The sequence below is a fragment of the Taudactylus pleione genome, unplaced genomic scaffold, assembly GCF_031769625.1.
Source record: "Taudactylus pleione unplaced genomic scaffold, aTauple2 ptg001314l, whole genome shotgun sequence".
NCBI classification, from domain to species: domain Eukaryota; kingdom Metazoa; phylum Chordata; class Amphibia; order Anura; family Myobatrachidae; genus Taudactylus; species Taudactylus pleione.
In genome coordinates this window covers 12,357,826-12,379,833 of record NW_028285714.1, presented here as the reverse complement: position 1 = coordinate 12,379,833, position 22,008 = coordinate 12,357,826, and the positions used below count along the sequence as shown (strand labels likewise).

General features: G+C 42.2%; 1 protein-coding gene across 2 annotated transcripts in view; it reads left to right on the top strand.

The window, feature by feature from the left end:
- The first annotated feature begins 234 nt into the window (after nucleotides 1-234).
- LOC148443262 (pulmonary surfactant-associated protein D-like) overlaps nucleotides 235-22,008 on the top strand; it is a 250,002-nt gene continuing 228,228 nt past the window's right edge. The window contains exons 1-4 of one of the 2 annotated variants that reach the window (XM_088463113.1): nucleotides 235-433; nucleotides 1,659-1,775; nucleotides 2,385-2,468; nucleotides 16,423-16,814. In XM_088463113.1, coding sequence (XP_088319239.1) covers nucleotides 235-433; nucleotides 1,659-1,775; nucleotides 2,385-2,468; nucleotides 16,423-16,814 — 792 coding nt within the window. Of the gene's footprint in view, nucleotides 434-1,658; nucleotides 1,776-2,384; nucleotides 2,469-16,422; nucleotides 16,815-22,008 lie in introns of those variants that run through there. The other variant, XM_088463112.1, reaches the window with a different exon arrangement.

Here is a 22,008-nt window from a genome sequence, read left to right as displayed (position 1 = left end):
ATAGCTCACACTCAGCAAGTAAAGTTTGGGTTCATAACTCAAATTTATATTAAGACTCTTAATTCTAATTCCAAGGGCTCTTTGCAACACAGTGTCTGTATCAACGCTGAATAACTATTTGTGTAGAGCTACAATAACTATGCAGATAACTTCTGCATTTTGCATTCACAGCAAATGACAAGATGGAAATGAAATAATGCTTTTTAATTGATTTTTAGGGAGAGCACATGAAAAATGAAGATGCTAAAGCCTTTTAGCTTTTTACTGTTTGTAATGTCCCTGAATGCAGAAATAACTACAGATAATGGTAAATGCGAAGAAGCTACCAGTACTTGTGCAGTTATATCATGCAGTCCCCGAAGCCACAGTGGACTGCCTGGAAGAGATGGAAGGGATGGCAAAGAAGGACCAAAAGGTGAAAAGGGAGAACGAGGTAATTGTCAGAATAAAAATCATTTTTTAAATGCACAACAAGACCAATAATTTATTTTGGGAAACACTGATCTTTTTCTATATTTTGAAGTGATGTGCACATACACCTGTTTTGCTTTTGCCAAAACCACCCTCAGGTTTTGGTTTGGATTCGGTTTTGGTTTTCTTAAAATAAATGTTAAAAACAGCTAAAATCATGTAACTTAGAACTGTTTTTGTTCTGTTTTGTCGACCTCATAGCACCTTAGATTACGAGGGAGGGATATAAATGTAAACCAAAACATGCAAGATCCATTTTTTAAACATGACTTCCAAATTGCGAGAAGACCCGAGTCATGACTCGGTTCATTTGGAACCTCAAAGTGATTCCAAACTGTGACTTGGTTAGACTCAGAAGTTTGTTTTTTTCAAAAACTGAATGTCTCATCTCTAATATGTATTTCTTCCAACAAATGCAGTAGTGTTGTCAATTATTGTGTATTTATTTATTCAAAAGCCACCTATAACACATGATAATTTTACACAATGTGCTTCTATTGCATCAATTAGAGTTAGTAGAAAATATGGATGGAAGGTGCAATTTTAGACTTTGGCAAAACCATATGCATTTAAAGTGGGCAGATTTAGTTGTATGTTTAATTGTTTGTGGCAATAGCATAGATGTTATATTGTAACCTATTGCAGCAATGGAACATCTTCTATCACAATTTAATAAAGTTTGTCTAGGCAACTGAGTTATGCCCAGCTCCTTGACGATACTGGCTGACAGTGGTAAGCTGAGACTTATCACTTCATCAACCAGTCCTTGTCCCCTCTGCAAAATGCATTGACCATCTTTGATGGGTCACACATTCACACTGTAGGATGACATGGCAAAGTTATCAATGGAGGCCACTGGCAATAGCTATGCTGGCCTGGATGCTTTATATATGAACTCTTTTCTCATTATGATAGAGCCTTTAGCATATTAAAATAAAGCTGGCTACTGGAAGTAATTTTCCTGCATAATATAATTGCATAAGCAACACAATATGATTTCTACAAGAGCAAACTTGAATTCTTTAGATGGATTTAGCTCTAAATGAGGCCCTTAATGTATGATTTTGATCTATGTTTATCTTGTTACAATTCTTCAGTTATTGTCCTTGAACAAATTAAAATTCCAGTGTAAACAATACTTGTATTACTTGCTATTAGACATGACTTACTGCTGCAATCTCACACAGGTCTACAAGGCTCTCGAGGGAATCAGGGACCACCAGGAAAACTTGGTCCTCCAGGAGTAAAGGGTGATAAGGGCTCTATTGGTCAAAAAGGAGAGCAGGGCATCAGCGCTACTTCAGGTAAGATAAAGGAAGAAAAATAAATGAATTATTTAGAAAAAGAATTAGAAATGGGACAACAATGCTATACAAATGATAATATAGTAATGTTAGCTTCTAGTAGGCTTGTATCTTATTTGTGAGATATGTGTTTTAGAATTACATAATGCTCCGTAATGTTTTGGTCTGTTAGCCTTCCACTTTAAAAATTAAGAAATATATGCAATAATGCAGAAAGTTTATGGAAATGTGTTTAAACAATATAGTGAATGGAAACACTTATATAAATTGAGATTAATCTGTTTTATAACAAATTTATTGTGTCTTTCTATTCATGGCTAAATTGGTGGAAGAGTCACTTGTGTAAAATGTATTTATTGTCATGATCATCTTACATAATATATACAGTAATTAGATTTAAAACTTTCAATCATAAAGTATTCCAGCATAAATTACAACATCTGTGTCCTTCAAGCTCTCCAGTAAAGTGAAAAAGTTTTTATTTTTGTGACTCTCCTGATGTGGTATAATAATAATAATAATAATAATAATAATAATAATAATAATAATAATAATAATAATAATAATAATAATAATAATAATAATAATAATTTAGACTTTTTTTGACAGAGGTTGACATTGTCAAGGAACAATTAAAAGTATTTGAAAGGGATCTGCAGACACTTCAAGCAAGCCTCAATAAGTATAATAAAAGTAAGACATGCTTTCTCTCTCTCTCTCTCTCTCTCTCTCTCTCTCTCTCTCTCTCTCTCTCTCTCTCACTCTATGTAATACATCTTTGCAGTACTAATTTTGTAAAGTAATGAGATGCAATCCTACAGTCCTGAGTTTTATCTTTCCAAGTTGTAACTTGCAATTTCCTGACTATCTCAAATTTAAAAGTAAGACAAAATGTGACTTTCCATTGACATTAGTATCACTCAAGTTTTAGACTCTGCACTGTGTATATGCACTATATCCTCATGACTGCCATCAGTTTGTGTTGATGAGTGGGTAGGAGAGATTCCCAAGCCTGGTGTGCTCTGCTGGGGAAGAATACATTTAAAAAATTTTTAATTAAAAATACCAACTATAACTTTTTAATGAATAGTTAATTTAAAGGTAATCATAACACTATAGACTTGAACATTGTAGATCAGAAATCTATGTCTCCTTGTGCCAGGCAAGGTTCACAAAAAAGTATTTTGCTTCCGCAGATTGCAAAAAACAGGGAGTAGCAATTTTAATTGGTAGTAAAGTTCCATTTGTACTCTGACGTTCCATAGCTGACCCCAGTGGTCATTATCTCATTCTCATTGGCATGCTTCATTTTGAAACAATTTCTCTAATTAATATTTATGCCACGAACATTGATCATTGTGAATTTTTTGCTGGCCTCTTTAGACATATTGAACGCGTTGCTGAAGGTCATCTCATTATCGGAGGTGATTTTAATACAGTCCTTGATCTTACCTTAGACAAATCCTCACCTCCACACCTTAAGTTAGCTCAAGAGATTCCTCATGCAACTCACTCTCCCTGCAATGGAATTAATAGGCTGGCCTTAATAGATTCTTGGAGACTTAAAAATTTAACAGCAAGGGACAACACATATTACTTTTGCCCATATCAAACTTACTATAGAATAGATATGGTTCTAATCTCAAATTATCTTGCCCAAATGACTACCCAAGCTGGCATTACACCATTCTCATGGTCAGATCATGCTGGCACATATATACATATTGATTTGCTCAAACTTCCTAAAAAATCTTTAAAATGGCAGTTAGATGACATCTTATTGCTAAACCCTACTATTTTTTTTTTAAATAAAATCCACCATTGAAGAATATTTTGAGCTTAACTCCTCAGAAAAAATATTTCATGGTGTGATCTGGGAGGCTCACAAAGCCACAATGAGAATCAAACTTATAAGTAATGCGGCTTTTATAAAGAAACAAGCACAACAATAAATCTCTTCTTTGGAAGAAGAGATCGCTAAAGTTTTATCACAACATAAACTGTGCCCTCTTCTGACTTGCTCTCCAGGATCGAATCTCTCAAAGGTCACCTCAATACCATTCTTTTGCACAGATCCGCGTCTAGACCTAAAAAATTGCAACAAAAATATTGATAGAGCAGACAAATCAGGATTGATAAATAAATTCAAACTTTTCCAATCAGGGAACACCATTTATGACCCAGAAGGTATAGTGAAGGAGTTTTTTGATTATTACAAAAGTCTCTTTAATCTACATCAAAATGCATTCCACATGACTCATCCAGATGTCTCTTTTGAGTCATACCTATCCACTAACCTCCTTCCCTCCATTAATGAATAACAGTGAATAGAGCTGAATGTGGACATCACTTAGGAAGAGATTTTGATAGCTATAAAAGGCCTTAAAACCACATCAGCCCCAGGTCCTGATGTGTTATAAAAAATTTGCAAAATTCTTTAACTCCTTTTCTTAAAATGTTTTTAATAAACTTCTTGATGGGGCCTCCTTTGATGCGGCGACCTCTTTGGCTAAAATCATGGTTATTCCTAAACCTGGGTGAGATCTGGAATTATGTACTAACTATAGACATATTTCTTTATTATAGAACAAAAACACAGGTGATAGAATCCTTAAGCGCTCTCTATATACTTATAACCATGTGTCCATATATTCATAAAGATGTTTTCTTATGGCTGTCTTGTCACTTTCTTTAAATATCTCTTGTCCGCCAGCGTTCAAACAAAAAAAAGGAAAACATCCATATGTGTAGAATTGCAACAAACAAAAAGATACAAATTCAATATAACGTTGAATTCAAATGGTGTAGAGAATCCTGTATTCCCAATATATAGTGGAGAAACATACCATACTCATTTAAAGTATGTATGGTAGCAAATACATAAAGGTATCTTTCATTCAATATCCTCCAATCCTTCCAAAAGTGTCACACCCAGTGTTAATTTAGAGCAGGTTATAGTTCATAAAGGTATCTTTACACTTCCAAATAGATATAGGTATAAGCGTACTCAACTCACACATATAAGTAGCAGATTACTCCTACTGTATAAAGGTTTATTTTCCAGTCCTTTTGGTATGTTCACAGTAAATATTTATTCACAAAAATAACAATATAAAATCCAAAAATTCAAACCACAGAGTAAAAATATGAGATATGGTAAGAACTTACCCTTGTTATCTCTATTTCTACGAAGTCCATAGGGTTCCACAGGATACCCTGGGGTATAGGTGATGACGTCAGGCATTGGGCACCATAGAGTTAAGTTTCAGCCTCCCAGGATGCACTAGGGTCCCCCTCCTATACCCCACCCCCGAGCCAAGGTATCTCAGTTAGGTACCAAGCCATAGGCCAGAGGAGGAGAAGGAAGAGAGAGAAGAAAGTTCTGGACACACACAAGAATCACATTCTTACCAGAGGGAGACGGAAAAACCGGTGACCAGAGTAAAGCCCATCTGCAGCACAGGTACGACAGGGTGGGAGTCTTGTGGAACCCTATGGACTTCATAGAAATAGAGATAACAAGGGTAAGTTCTTACCATATCTCATATTTTCTACTTCAGGGTACATAGGGTATCCACAGGATACCTTGGGGATGTCCCAAAGCAGTATCCTTTAAGGGTGGGGATGCTCCTGTGCTAAAAGGAGAATCTGCCGCCCGAAGGAAGCATCCTGAGAGGCAAAGGTGTCAAACGCATAATACCTCACACAGGTATGGACAGAGGACCACGTAGCAGCCTTGCAGATCTGGACTGCAGAGGCACCACGTCATGCTGCCCACGAAGGACCCACAGACCTAGTGGAATGAGCCTTCACAGAAGGAGGAACCGGCAGGCCTTCATGAAGATAAGCTTCAGAAATAGCCATACGGATCCAGGCTGCCAAAGTTTGCTTTGAAGCAGGCCAACCCTTTTTACGGAAGCCATAGAGGACAAACAAGGCATCCGACTTCCAAAATGAAGAAGTGCGGTCAACATAAGTCCTTAAGGCCTGCACAACATCCAAAGTGGCCTCACCCACCGAAAGGCCAGGTGAGTTAAAAGCCGGAACAACTATTTCCTCGTTAACATGAAACTGGGAAACAACTTTGGGAAGAACTTCAGGACGAGTGTAGCACTGCCCTGTTCCCATGAAAAATCAAGAAAGGGGGTCTACAAGAGAGAGCCCCTAAATCAGAAACACGTCTGGCCAAAGCTATGGCCAGAAGGAAAACAGTCTTAGCTGTAAGCCATTTAAGATCCACTGAGCCCAGTGGTTCAAACGGCGTTCCTTGGAGAGCTCTCAGGACCACAGCCAAGTCCCAAGGCGCAACAGGTGGAACAAAAGGCGGCTGAGTACGCAGAACGCCCTGCATAAAGGTGCGTACATCAGGGATTGTAGCAATCCTACGGTGAAACCAGACAGACAGGGCAGAAACCTGCACCTTCAAAGAAGCAAGGCGAAGCCCATGGTCTAGTCCCGCTTGTAGGAAGGTGAGTACACGAGACAGACAAAACTCCCGCGGTACGTAACCTCTCGGTCGACACCACTGGAAGAACGAATGCCACACGCGATGGTATATTCTTGCAGAAGATGGTTTCCGAGCTCTTAGCATGGTTCGCACTACAGAGCTGGAAAACCCCCTGGACCTTAACATGGCCGTCTCAACAGCCACGCCATCAAAGACAGCCGAGTCAGGTCCGGGTGAAGACAAGGACCCTGTGACAGAAGGTCCGGTCGGAGCAGTAACCGCAGAGGACTGTCCACGGACAGACCCTGAAGGTCTGAGAACCAGTGCCGTCTGGGCCATGCAGGAGCTATCAACAGGAGTGTCCCTCCTTCATGTTTGAATTTCCGGATTACCCGTGGAAGAAGGGAAACCGGCGGAAAGAGATAAGCAAACCGGAACGTCCACCGGACGGACAGAGCATCCACCAGAGACACTTCTTCGTCTCTTGTGCGAGACCCGTACACCGGCAACTTGTTGTTGTGCTGGGATGCCATGAGGTCAATCTCTGGAAGACCCCACCTGTCCACCAGCAGTTGAAAAACATCCGGGTGCAGGGACCATTCCCTCGGATGAACGTCCTGGCGACTGAGAAAGTCTGCCTCCCAGTTTAGCACTCCCGGGATGAAGACAGATGATATGGCCGGAAGATTGCACTCCGCCCATACCAGGATCCGAGACACCTCTACAAGAGCCGCCCGACTTCGTGTTACTCCTTGCCGGTTTATGTAGGCCACGGTGGTAGCATTGTCCGACTGGACCTGCACTGGGTGACCTTGGAGAACCCGATGTGCCTGCTGGAGAGCATTGAAAACCGCTCGGAGTTCCAAGATGTTTATTGGAAGCTCTGCTTCTGCCACAGTCCACCTGCCCTGGAACAAGTGTGGACCCGAGACCGCTCCCCAGCCCTGAAGTCTGGTGTCTGTTGTTAACAGGACCCAATTCGCCACCCAGAACGTTGCAGTAGCGCAATGGTCAGGTCCAAGTGGCGCAGAAGGAGCTCCGGAGATCCTGCCACTAAGAGAAGGTCGTCCAAGTACGGCAACATGCGGCCTCCCTGCAGCCACAGGGAAGCCACCATGACCGCCATCACCTTTGTGAAAACACATGGTGCTGTCGCCAGGCCAAAAGGTAATGCCCGGAACCTGAGGAACTGCTGATGGCGCAAAAGAATAGGGACATGCAGGTAAGCGTCCTGTATGTCCAATGACACCATGTAGTCCCCAGGTTCCAGCACCAGAATGATGGACCGAAGGGATTCCATCCGAAACTTCAGCAGCCGCAAAGACTTGTTGAGAGCTTTGAGGTTGAGAATCAGATGAAATGAACCATTGGGTTTCTGCACCAAAAAGAGATTGGAATAGAAACCCTGGCCCCTCTGGGAGAATGAAACAGGCACTATAACTCCAGCCTGGAGCATAGTGTGCAAGACCTTCCGCAGCTCTGTGGCTTTGTTCTGGTCTGATGGTAGACCCGTGGTGAAGAATCGAGCCGGGGGTCTGTGCCGGAAGGAGAGGGCATACCCGTGTGAGACCACCTCGAGAACCCAAGTGTCCGTCGTGGTGACCGACCAACACCAGGCGAACTGCAGCTGGCAGCCTCCCACTTTGGGATCCCCCAAAGGGAGGCCTGGACCGTCAGGCCGCATGCTTGTCATCTGGCTTAGGGGCCAGACGTCTGGTACTCCAGGCCTGCTTCCGGGGCTTGGCCGATTTCTTGGGGCCAGCCTGTCGGAGAAAGGACTGTGCTTTAGGCCTACCTTGGGCCCTATAAGGCCGAAAGGATGACGTACCTGAACCGGAAGGAACTGCAGCAGACAGGAGACATGCCGATTTGGCAGCCGCCAGCGTGGCTACAATTCTGCCCAGGTCCGGACCAAAGAGAACTTCTCCGTTAAAAGGCAATGCTTCCAAACCCTTTTTAGAATCCGCGTCCACCTTCCAAGATCGCAACCACAATGTGCGACGAGCAGCTACAGCTGCCAAAGAAATTCGAGACACCAGGGTACTAATATCCAAGGCCACTTCGTTGATATAAGTGGCCGAATCCCGGAGATTGCCGATCAACTCCGCCTGCTCAGCTGAACAGTCGGAATCGAAGGACGCCTCCAACGTTCAGCCCAGCACTCCATAGCTCTGGCAACCCAGCAAATGGCCATAGCTGGCCGCGCTGCCCCCCCCGCAAGGGAATAGACGGACTTCAGGCAGATCTCCACCTTGCGATCCATAGCATCCTTAAGGGAGGACATGGATGGCATGGGTAATGTGGCACTATGGACAAGGCGTGTCACATGAGAATCCACCTGTGGAGGGGACTCCCACTTGGCAAAATAATTGTCCGCAAACAGATACGCCACTGCTAAACGCCTTTGAGGCTGATATCGTTTGCCTGGCTGTTTCCACGCTTCCTCTAGATGGTCAACTAATTGCCCCGAAAGAGGAAACACTGTGGTATCTCCTTTAACATCCTTGAAAAAGGCGTATTTGGACTTTGATACCGGAGGCTCCTCATCCTCAATAACTAAAGCAGTACGGACTGCACGAATAAGGCCAGGTATATACACCTTAGACTTAGCGTCTGACTCTTTAGGACGGGGAGGTTCCTGGTCAAAAAGATCCAGAATCTCCCCATCGTTGGACGTCCTGTCGTCATCCTCATAAGGAGCAGACAGAGACGCCACCGGCCGCTTGTCCAGAACAGACTCCCCTTGCAACACTTCTGACAACTGCTGTACAGAGCTTGTTAATGAATTAACCCACGCAGGCTCATGAGAGACCTGAGGAGGGGAAATAGGGAGACTGTGGGGTACCATCAATTGTTTTGGGAAACCCTGCATGGGTGACGACACCACTGACTGCTGGGACAAACCCATCTGAGTGAAGGCAGGCTGCGGAGCTAACTGGCCCACGAGGGTTGTAAGCGCTTTGGCAAAACAAGCCCAGGGCGGCTCCTGTACCGGAGCCGTGACCGTAATCGGCCACGTCAACGAATAGCACTGTCGACATAGTCCCTCCACACTACCGTCCCCCTCCGCTATAGGTACCTTGCATGTAGTACATAAAAGTTGGAGAGGAAAATCACTTTCAGACATAATGGTAAGTATGAGACCCCTCTCACTGATACTTGTTAGTATAGTGTGAGACCACCCTGCAAGCACCGCACCACAAGGGCTTTAGCAGGAAGAACAGGGACAGTTAAATGCTGACAGATAGAAAATGAAAGTACAGGCAGCAGACGCTAGCATAGGTCACATACAATGGAAAGAAATCAATTCCTGCACTATCAGCGCTAATCCTCAACTACACAGACTCAGGGCCTGGTAGGACACAGCGCTGCATACACAGACCTTAATCCAATGAAGGAGAGGTATGCAGGGGGACCCAGACCGCGATGCCACCGTTCATCAGCGTCCAGCGGTGCTCACCATGCTTCTTTCAAAGATGGCCACCAAGGAGCAGAGAGGAGGCCGGCCTGGGGGAGGAGCGCTGACACAGGACCAGTCAGCTAGAGCAGAGACGGCTGTGTGAAGCGGGGGAGGTGCCGGCTTTGAGACAGGGAAGGCGTGCTCCCCTGGCATGCATTTAACCCCTGGGATGCCACAGCGCTACTGCTCTGCCGCGGTCCTGCTGTCCCAGGGGGGTAGTGGAAGCGCAGGTTAGAACCTGGCTCCACGCTGCAGCCAGTCCCCAGGAAGCCCCCTGCCTGGGGACTCGGGACCATGTATCAGTGGGGATGCACCGCGGGACCCTGCTGCTTACCTGTTGTCCCCCTTGATTCCGGCCATGGTCCTAAACATCTGGGGTCACTGCTAGCTGTGACCCCAGATGCCTACCAGTATCCCCGGATCAGTGCCTGCGTTCTGGTACTGGCGGGGATGTAGGGAAGACAGCATGGATGTCAGGACTGACTCTCCTTGCTGTACTTCCAGATGTGCAGCCACAGCTGAATTGAAGAAACTTCAGGGGCTCTTCATGGCCCCCCTCTAACAGGTGCATCCTCCCGGGCACCAAACTAAACAGAGATGCCTTGGCTCGGGGGCGGGGTATAGGAGGGGGACCCTAGTGCATCCTGGGAGGCTGAAACTTAACTCTATGGTGCCCGATGCCTGACGTCATCACCTATACCCCAAGGTATGTGGATACCCTATGGACCCTGAAGTAGAAAACTAGGATACCTCCAAAATTTTAGATACAGATCATACATGGGAGCTTAACCCATAAAAAACAGTCCAGAACAGCTTTCAGGATTCAGGACCTCATTCAGAGTCGGTCGTTGCGGCCGCACGGTCGTACACCACCGATGTTCGCTAAATTGCGCATGCGTAAAGTTCGCAATGCACGTGCGCAAACTAGCTCTTAGGATCAGAAATTACTCTCTCCTTGAACACAGCCCAGTCGTTAGTTTGAGTGACAGAATGAACCGTTTGTGGGTGGAAGAGGGGAAGGTGCTTGAAAACGGGGAGTGGAGATCCGAACGCAGGAGTGCCTAATTATGCGAACGGCGTTTAATGGGAGTGCATAATTAATGAAGTAGCGTCATGGCACATGTGACATGGGAGGTTTTTACACTGACTTGATCGTAGTGCTTAAGAGAGGGTATGGTCAACCTTAAGCTCTACGACCAGCTCCGATGGTTCCCGATGCTTGCGATTAATCCTTATATCTATCCCAGGAGATAACATGTGTTGTGATCCAGAAGGGGGCGTTATTTAGTCTTACGGCCGCTTCTTACCCTCGGTCGTTCAGCTAACGATCTCATCTTAGGACCGCAACTTGTGATCGCTTAATTTGCATATACGGCCCCTTTCCCCTACGACCGTGCGGCAGCAACGACCGACTCTGAATGAGGTCCTCAGTCCAGTAGCTTTCTAAAAGTGGGGCAACACTGGCCAATTCTCTTTTAATGATGCAAGGTCCTTAAAAGCCACCAAAGCATTTCAATTAAAATCTTTTTCAAGTTGTAACAAGGAATGCATCTTTCCTTCTATATATACCAAGGGAAGTGTAAAACAATCAAGCAATGTGGGTGGGACCGGGAAATGATGTCACTCCAAAACTTATTTTTAATCTCCATTTTCACCTAACTATACAAATGTCTTTTTATAAGAAACTTTAATCGTCTTAGTATGAGGTAACACTTACAGTCTAAATCACCCACTCCAAGAACGATGCTTGAGCTACATCGCTCCGTAGCATCTAAGCCTACCGGAAGTGGTCATCCCCAGAAGTTACGGCATGCATTCCACTGTAGTGGAACACAAACATTAATGTTAACAATGGAAGTGGTCATCCCCAGAAGTTCTAGCATGTGTTCCTCTGTAGTGGAATGCAAACATTGAGGTAAATAATGAATCAATCCCACCCGCTCATCCTTTTAGGTTAACATATTGGGGATTTGATGTCTTTAAAATGAAAATTTAAATATTATCTTTATAAAACATATATTATCTTTATAAAACATCTTCCTTTGTTGATACTCCTCCTAATGGAAGACATAAATAAAATATCAATATTTCATAAATAAATAGCTAATAAGATATTTTCAATAAATATTTAAAATAGAAATTTAAAGGAACCATTTTATTTCAAAGTCAGCATTAAGGCCACCTCGTATAATCTTATCCAATTTAAATATCTACAGCATCTCTGTTTTAGCTAAATTTCCCTCATGATCTCTATCTTTCCAATTTGGCTTTACATTCTGTATAACAAAAATTCTTACAAGGTCTTTACTTGAACATTTAAGGATTGTTCTAAAATGATTAGATACCATATGGGTATTTAAACCCTTAAGGTCCGTAGATGTTCAAAGAGTCTTGTCTTAATGTCTGACCTATATATACAAGGCCACATCTACATTCCAGTAGATAAACAAAATTACTTGTATGACAGGTAATAAACTGTTTTATTTTATATTATTTCCCCTTAACCATAAAACGTAAACATTTGGTCTGAGAAGAAGGGATGGTTTTACATGCCATACAGTCTCCAAACCTGTGGAACCCTTTTGTATGTATAGGGTTAAGTGTTTCACAGGAAAGTGCACATTTTACCAGAGTGTTTTCTAAATTAGGTGCTTTTCGGTAGATAAATATTGGTTTAGGTGGAATTGGTTGGGTCTTTTAAAAGAATCCCCCAATAATTTTTAATCATTTTTTCCAGATTTTTGTATTGAGAATTAAAACCTGACATAAAAGCCCATTCCATATTCTTCTGTCTATCTTTCTTTTTTCTGTTCTTCTTTAACAGGGCTATATCTATATTATCTATAGATAATACTTCTTCTCCCACTGCTTTTATAACTTCTGGTTTGGTGTGACACATTTGGTGTGGATTGGAGGATATTGATTGAAATATACCTTTATGCATTTGCTACCATACATACTTTAAGTGAGTATGGTACGTTTCTCCACTATATAGTAGGAATATGGGATTCTCTACACCATTTGAATTCAACATTATATTGAATTTGTATCTTTTTGTTTGCTGCAATTCTACATATATGGATTTTTTCCTTTTTTTGTATGAACACTGGCGGACAAGAGATTTTGAAATAAAGTGACAAGACAGCAATAAGGAAACATCTTTAGGAATATAATATATACAGTACTATATACAGTACTTTTAACACATTGTTATAAGTACTGTATATAGATAGCGCTTAAGGATTCTATCACCTGTGTTTTTGTTCTATATTATTTGTATCTTGTGTTGGGCAAGATAGGATAGATCCCTGAGTTTTAAAAATTCTTTGCACCTTGATTATTCTACCCTACTTTGCAATTATATTTCTTTATTACATTTTGACATTAAAATTTACGAAAAAAATCTAGCAAATAGATTGAGCCCTCTCTTGTCCTATCTGGTTCACCTGGATCAATTGGGGTTTATATCTGGTCGCCAGGCATCTGATAACACCCGACGGTCCGTTGATTTGATACACTCCATACATGGTAAAAAGCTTCCAGCTATGGTTTTAGGATTAGATGCTGCAAAAGCACTTGTCTGAATATCTTGGCTGTTTATGTTTGGAGTCCTCAAATCAATGGGCTCTGGATAAAGATTCTATAATGATTTTGTCGCACTTTACACTGATCCTAAAGCTTCGGTATTAGCCAACAGGGTCGTCTCACCAACCTTTAACATCTACAATGGCACAACACAAGGATGCCCTATGTCACTTCTAATTTTTGTGATAGTTATTGAGCCTCTTGCAACTAGTATCTGGACTAATCTTAGTGTCAAAGGTGTTAAGGCAAACAACATAGAACATAAAATTGCGTTATACGCAGGCGTTCTCACTCCCTCACCTATTAAAAGAGATCAAAGAATGTGGCTGCCACTTGGGTTATAAGACCAATGCACAAAAAAAAGATGTACTGGACTGTTATATTCCAGGAGACCTCAAAACTAAATTGGAGCATAGTTACCTCTTTCAATGTCATTGACTACAAATTAAATATTTAGGAGTTAATCTTATTAAAAAAATATCATCAATTATTCCAGGCTAACTACCCCAAACTTTTAGTTCAATTTAAGACGGATATTGACAATTGGCTGCTATATTTTTTGGATTGGTCGGTTCAATGCCATCAAGATGAACCTGTAGCCTGTTGATGTACTTATTTCAAACCTTGCTGCTGCGGGTCCCTCCATATGTTTACAAATATCTACATCATATCAATTCCCAATTTATATTGTCCAAAAAGCAGCCTAGGGTATGACATAACATCTTACAAAAACATATACAGTATCTACTGTACTATGTTGCAACTAGGCTCGCCCAGTGTGTCTTGTGGAGTCAACTGAAAACTGAGAGAATATGGGTTATGATTGAAGCAAACATACTATGAGTAGCCACGCCTTCTACTCTACTATGGCATCCTTGGTTGTCTAGACCTAAAGCTGTGTCAGCTCACCTAGTCATATCACTCTCTTTAGAAACATGGGCTCTTGCTAATCAATGATTTTGCATTTCTTCACATCCAAGTCCCATAGTTTCCTTATTTGATAACCTGACTTTTGTCCAGCTTTCCATCCTGCTTCTTTTAGGCACTGGCAAGCTGAGGGAATCAGAGTTTTGGACAACATTACCCACAATCTGATATTCCCCACATTTGCACACATACAAAACAAATTCTGTGGTCCACACAAACACTTTTATCAATACCTACAACTAAGAAATTTTTACTCCACAGTGAAACATCGACTCACAAGTAGACCACTAACTGTAAGTGAATTATTAACCCTTTGTGGTACTAGTTCTAAGGGTCTTATTTCAATGTTATATTTAGAGCTTTCACACTCTGGCTCTGATTCAAGAGACCCACATGAATTGACTTGGGAAGCGGATATAGGTGAAACCCTAGATAGTGAGGATTGGGTTGATATTTCTGCTAATGAGTCTTCTAGCTCCATTTGTGTACATATAAAATAAAACACATATAAACTCTTTTACAGATGGTATTATGTCCCATCAAGGTTGCACACATTGTTACCAGATGCTTCTAATTTGTGTTGGAGGTGTGGCATTGATATTGGAATTTTTTTGCACACTTGGTGGACTTGTCCAAAACTTGTTTCTTTTTGGAAAGAAAATAGATATCTCCTTCACACTGTAGTTGGTTTAAGCATTCCTTTCAATTCTAAATATTTTCTATTGCCACTATGTATCCCAGATGCCACTCGTCACCAATATAAACTTATTCAGCATGTAATTTTAGCAGCTACATGTAGCATTGCAGCAGTTTGGAAAAAACTGAGGTCCCTACAATAAGAAAGATCATTGCTAAAGTGTGGTACATATATTTTACGGAATACATAATGAGTATTTTATGCACTTCTTCTAAAACTTTTATTAAAACATGGGATCCTTGGACTGCAAATTTCAAATGCACCCCAGTGTTTCTATGATTTCTGGTCATAAATATTCTACATGTTAGTTCTATTATGTCTTTCCCTACTCATACATCTGGAGTTTCAGACGTAGGTAGAGTAATGCAGGAGTCCAGTTGGTTACTCTCTTCCTCTTCTCTCTGTTTCTAGTGTTATAAAAACCTAGATGAAAACAGTTTATGCAACAAATATTTTTCACATGAGATGTCAATTTCACTCTCTGTTATTGTATCTCATATGTTCTGGTTTATTTTTCCTTTGTTATAATAGACCTCTGCGTAGGCTCCTATACATATTGTCTTTCATCTATATAATAAAATATTATTTAAAAAAAAGAAGTATAATGTCTGCTATTGTAAAAAAACAAAGTGGTACCATAAAAATACAATACATTAGTAAATATAAGCATACATTATTGTGTTATTTTATATCTTAATAAGCTTTTCTAGGAACCTATAATTTTAGTATAGTTATAGTTTTCATCTGTTTATTGACCATTCAAAGACAGGGTAAATTAAGATTATGGCACTGAAGCTATAGCACAAATGTGGCCACCCAAAGCTTCTGATTTTATAGCTAGTATCCATGACATAGTGGTAGGGAAGGACAGCAAAGAGCTAGGTATAGGGAGGGTGGGGTTGAGAGGGTTGGAGACTGCGGTGACCAGGTCTTCTCATTTTGTTTGGTAGAGATCTGCACAGGATGGATGAGGCTGTAACTATTATCTCCCATCCTGCTCTCCATCTGCCCCTCATTATAATCCACTACTGTGCTGAATATTATCTCCTTACGCAAGAAAGGTTGGGCTTTGCCCACTCCATATCATGTTTTTCATATTGCCATCCTACTATCTATAGGAGTTGTGGCTGCTCTTTTTATTTGTTTAATTTACATGTAAAATGCTATTATTTACATACTACGAAACTGCCATCAATATAAATTACTGTCACTCTGTGTCCCTGGAGTCCAATCTCAATGCACTATGAAGCAAAGCTGAGTTCTGTAAGAGTGGATTCAACTGTTCCTCAAGTAGCACCAAATAGCCTCTCTCGGCAAGAAATAAGAAAAAATACACCTGCCTTGTATACTAAAACCAAAACCAAGGCTAAAACACAACAGAACCAAAACATTGGGAGCTTTTCACATCTCTAATGTTCTATTATCAACTATTAAATATTCAGGCTCAGCTAAAAAAATACCAGTATCGCCATATCCTCTGTTTCTACTTATCAACTACATAAATCATTAATCCTTTGTTCACTTCTTTCAGTTCTGCTCTTTCATGGAGGTAAGCTGTCTGGTGATAAAGTGTTTGTAACCAATGGCCTAGAAGAAAGTTTTGAAAATGCTCAAAAGACCTGTAAAGAATCTGGTGGTAATCTGGCAACACCAAAAACTGCAGCAGAAAACAGCGCAGCACAGGAGATACTCCACACCCACACCAAGGGGGAGTTAACCAAAGCTTTCCTGGGTATTTCAGACCTGCAAGTAGAAGGGATATTCAAATACTTGTCAGGAGAAAAGATCACTTTTACCAACTGGAACCTGGGAGAGCCGAATAACAGCAAGGACAATGAAGACTGTGTGGAGATACAGGACAATGGGAAATGGAATGACATTCCATGCAATCTACTGCGACTAGTTATTTGTGAATTCCAATAGAACTATTTCAAGACAAACCAAGAACCCATTTAACCCAACCCATGAAATACTGTAACTTATGTTTTTGATTTTTCTCTATATCTTCAGCTATACAGAAAATGTATCAAATAAAAAAAAATCAAAGCAGATAGTTAATTTATATTAGACTGTGCAATATAAGATGCTACATTACTGATATAAGGCATGCCACTAGAGCTCAACATGAAATAGGGCACAGACCTTTCTATGTGCTTGTAACAATGGCCCTCATTCAGAGGCTCTCGCAAGAAGCGAGTGCTCGTTCTGAATGAGGGTGGCCGATTCTATTTTTAAGTGTGGCCTCCTGGTCGCTAGCTAAGCTGTGGGTTACCACCCACAGCTTAGCGACCGACCAGGGTGATGGTCGTGATGGTCAAAACCATTGCGACCATCGGGGCTTACGACAAGACCCTAAGGTTGGGTCTTGGCAGCCGCAAGACCCAGGGAGCTTCCTGCTCTGATCAAGCAGGAAGCTCCCCACTGACATCACTGCTGATGTCAGTATGGCCACCCACAAAATGGCAGGCGTTCCTTAAGGAACGCCTCCGTTTGTGAAACCACCCCACTGCCCTGCCTACAAAATGGGCCCAGCTGTCGATCAACATCGACAGCCGGCCCTTTTGTGGTGAGCTCCGGAGTGAGAGAATTTCTCTCTCGCTCCGGGGCTTGTGCACACGCAGTGCGGCCGCGGCGCGTGTACAGGTCCTAACCATTGACCCTGTTGCGAGCACTCAGCGCTTGTGACCGGGTCTGAATGAGAACCAAAGTACTTAGTACAATCAATGTTTCTTATAAATTTCTTTATACATATGTAATACTAGTAATGGTTTAGATCCTAATTCAATTGTGTAGTTTCATACTGTATGTGGCAGTCAGACCAATGTGAACAGGAAGCAGCATCACACATAAGACTTATAAAAGTGAAAAGGTCTGTTAACAGAGTATGCTGGAACCCTGATGCTTGTCAGGACCTCATACTTTACCTAAGCTGTACTAGTTGGTCCCTGTTTAAACCTTAGTCAATGGAGGGGTTAAGATTTTTCATATTTAGTTTACAAATTTGCTTCTTTAAATTGAATCTGCTCATAACAAGGGCCCAGTGTTATTACTGAGCTAGACTAAAGTACAGGTTTAGTCTCCCATATCCAAATATTCAGAAATATGGAATAATTTAGAAAGACTGAGATAATGAAACCTTTGCTCTCTGATGGTTCGATGTACAAAAGCTTTGTTTAAGGCGCAGAATTATTAAATACATAGTATAAAATAACCTTCAGGCTGTGTGTATAAGGTGTATATAAAATATAAAAGCATTCCATTTTTAGATTTGGGTCCCATTCCCAAGATATTTCATTATGTTATGCAAATATTCCAAAATACGTAATATTCCGATATCCAAAATACCCCTAGTTCCAAGCATTTTGGATATGGGAGACACTACGTGTAATTAGTTACTGCTTATTGTGTACCAACACTATAAAATTACAGAGGAAACCGCACAAATGGGGAATTTTATCATAGATAAGTCTACAATGTTGAAAATACAGTGTAAATTCACAATCGTGTTATTTCACAAAGAAAAAACAAAAAAGCTGCTAACAAATGTTACATAAAGTAAAGGAAATAAAAAATGCTAACAAAAAATATGGTAGTTGCTCAAATCAGCTTAATGACATACCACAGGTGCTTGTAAAGGGCGGGGTATACACTGAGCAAAGAAAAAAGGGATTTGCCCTCCAGCACACTGTAGCAAAATAAAAAATACTTAAATCCTACATGATAATAGAGATTCAGAGGTATTAGTTACATACGGTACATTTGCAAATATATGAATAAGCGCCAGGCCAATCGTCAAGGCTCCTCTATACTGGCATCCCTAATATTAGGGGGTTCACGTCCGAGAAGCAAGACACACCAAAAATTCCAGCCAACGACCATCCCCAGGGCATCACACGAAAGGGGAAAAAAGGCATCACCTTTTCGTGTTCGGCCAAAAAAAACGGGGGAGTGGAGGTGCAAATGCAGGCATGCCTGAGCATCTCAATGGCATTTTAGAGGTGTGCATAATTAAAATTCAGCATCATAGCACATGTCACCTGGCTTGTTTTTACACTGAAGTGCTCACAGTACTTGCAGCATGGTATGGTCAACCTCAAGCGCTGTGATAGCATCCGATGTTCCGATGGTTGCATACACTTCCTGGATATGACGTGCACAAGTGGGCATCTTAAATCAGGCTGGTGGGTGTCTGCATACACTATGTGATCATACATTAAGAAATACTGGGCGTGCTAATGCATTGCTGTGTGATAGCACTGCCTACGCAATTTGCATACACATCATGCGAGTGATCGCATCTAGCAACCGGCTCTGAATCAGGCCCATAGTGCCTAAGTTGTAAATACATATACAAGTGCTTATTGATTACACCAAATTTAGTATCTAGATCCTGGAAAAAGAGCATACCACCATCAGGATCAAAGACATCTTTAATTTTCATGATACCTTTAGTTTTCCAGCTCAAAAAATTGGAGTTCTCTAGCTCTGGATTCCCACAGAAGGTGATGTATGGAGATGAAAGTGGGTTTCTGTGTAAAGATTGTTAATGGCCTACCATGATAAATATGTATCCCTAAACAAAACATTTGACATAGCTTTTGAGGGAAGAGATTGTTTTCGGGAATTAAGTAGTACACTATGGGTGTATAGGGACAGTTCTATAATTAAATTAGTATATAAAGAATTATGTAAAAGACAATCTGATATGTAGCAAAAGTGTACTGCATGGATAAAGACCAGTATATCTGGAGATGTCAAGCCTCCATCTTTCTGCTGTAATCTTAATTTAGCCATGGAGACACAAGGTTTCTTGCCAAGCCATAAGAATTCGGAAATTATCCGGGGGTCCAAGCAGTAATATTAGACTTCAATAGTTTAATGGGGAGAATCTGGATAGCATATGACAATTTAGGAATTAGAATGCTCTTGATAGCTGCTACATGGCCTAGTAAAAATAACGGGAGTGAATTTCAGTTTATCAGACTGGATGAAATTTGACATAGGAAGCCAGTATAATTAGCAGTATATAAGTCTTGCAGTTTAGAGGTAATAAATATACTTAAATATTTTAATTTTGAGGAAGCTATTTGAAATTGAGAAATTATTTCAGATGCTTCTGGAGAAACCGGTTTAGATACCAATGGGAGGAGTTCTGACTTGGTTTTAATAACTTTAAAACCAGAAAATTATCCAAATTCAGCTATAGAATGGAAATTGCAGTAATAGATATACAGGGGTCTGAGATAAAGAGTAACATGTCATCTGCAAACAAGGGTAGTTTCAATTCTATATGGTGGATGCGGATCCCATAAAATTCTTGCAAATTTCAAAGGGCAACTGCCAGCGGTTCAATTGCAATTGCAAAAAGAAGAGGTGAGAGTGGACATCCCTGACAGGCACTAGCGGCGGTGCAGCCAGTGGCTTGCACCGGGGCCCACTGTGGTGCAGGAGCCCATAGCCGCCTGCATCCAACAGCGCTGCTGCATTCACTGCCAGTGTCCCCTGGGCCCCACAGTATTTAAATGTAGTGCAGACCACAGTGAGAGTGGTCCACACTACACAGTAACAAATATAAAGCCGCCAGTGGCAGCTGTGTGTTTGTTATAGCATCCAAAGAGAGTCAGACAGATACCTCATTGGCTGCTGAGTCCACGAAGGGAGCCGGCTGTAGCTCACTCATGAACTCCACCTTCTGGGTACACCCATAGCAGGTGATTGGAGAGACATCATGAAGTCTCTCCCATAGTGCAGAGTGGGCCAGGAGGAGTGGACAACAGCGGTCGTGGCAGGAGCGGGGATAAAGGTAAGTTGTGTGGGGGTTTTGTGTGTTTAAGGGGCATGGGCACTGACACTGGCACTGCAAGGGGGGGCACTACTGGGGTCACTGTATAGGGGAGCTGGCCGCTACTAGGAGCATTGTATAGGGGGGGGCGCTACTGGGGGCACTGTATGGGGGAGCTGCTACTGGGGCACTGTATAGAGGGGGGAGCTGCCACTGGGGGTACTGTATAGGGGGACTACTACTGGGGGCAAAGCATAGGGGGGCTACTACTGGGGGCACTGACTAAGGGGGACTACTACTGGGGGCAATGCATAGTAGTACAACTACTGGAGGCAGTGCACAGGGTAGACTACGACTATGGTCACTGCACAGGGTGGACTACCACTATGGTCCCTGCATAGGGGGGACTACTACTGGAGCACTGCATAGTAGGGACTACTACTGGGAGCACTGCATAGGGGGACTACTACTGGAGGCAATGCATAGTGGGGACAACTACTGGGGGCACTGCATAAGGGGACTACTACTGGGGGTACTGCATATGAGGGACCACTTATGGGGGCACTGTATAAGGGGCACTACGGGAGGCACTGCATAGGGGGACCACTACTGGGGGCACTGTATATGGGGCACTACTGGGGGCACTGCATACGGTGACAGGGCCATCTCTTCCATTGGGTTTATTGGGCAGTTGCCCAAGGGCCCGAAGCTTGTAGGGGCACCTGCAGCTACAGCCAGTTGGTAAATTTGTGATATTTTTATAAGCCGGCCGATGGTGCACTGTATTCTGATCTAACCTGCCCCACTCTACCCCCCTCCCCCCGATGATGAGTACTCACCTCAGTCCCAGTTTCACATCATCCGCCGACTTCAGACCGGTCAGACAGAGTCTCTCTGCATGTGTGCGAGGTCTGATGGGCATGCAGGAGGGTTTAATTTTATTGACCATTTAAATTTTTTTCCCATGATTGGGTGGGTAGGGAAACCCAGTGCATTGCTTTGCCCAGGGCCCACACTGCTGCTAAGACAACCCTGTTGGGGATGACCACTACTGTAGGCACTGCATAGGAGGGCCCAAAGCATATGCTTGCACCTGGGCCCACCTTTCTCTAGTTCCGCCATTGCTGAGAGGTACCTCTTTGTAGTAAAACTGGATCAGACAGGTTCCCATTATGAAGCAATTCGAAGAATTCATCTGGGGAGCCAAACCTTCACATGATTTCATACAGGTGATCCCACAAAATGAGATCGAAATCCTTTTCTGCATCTAAAGATAAAATATATGGCGGCTCCAAGGCCTCAGAGGAAGAAATCCACTGCATTGCTGCAAGCACA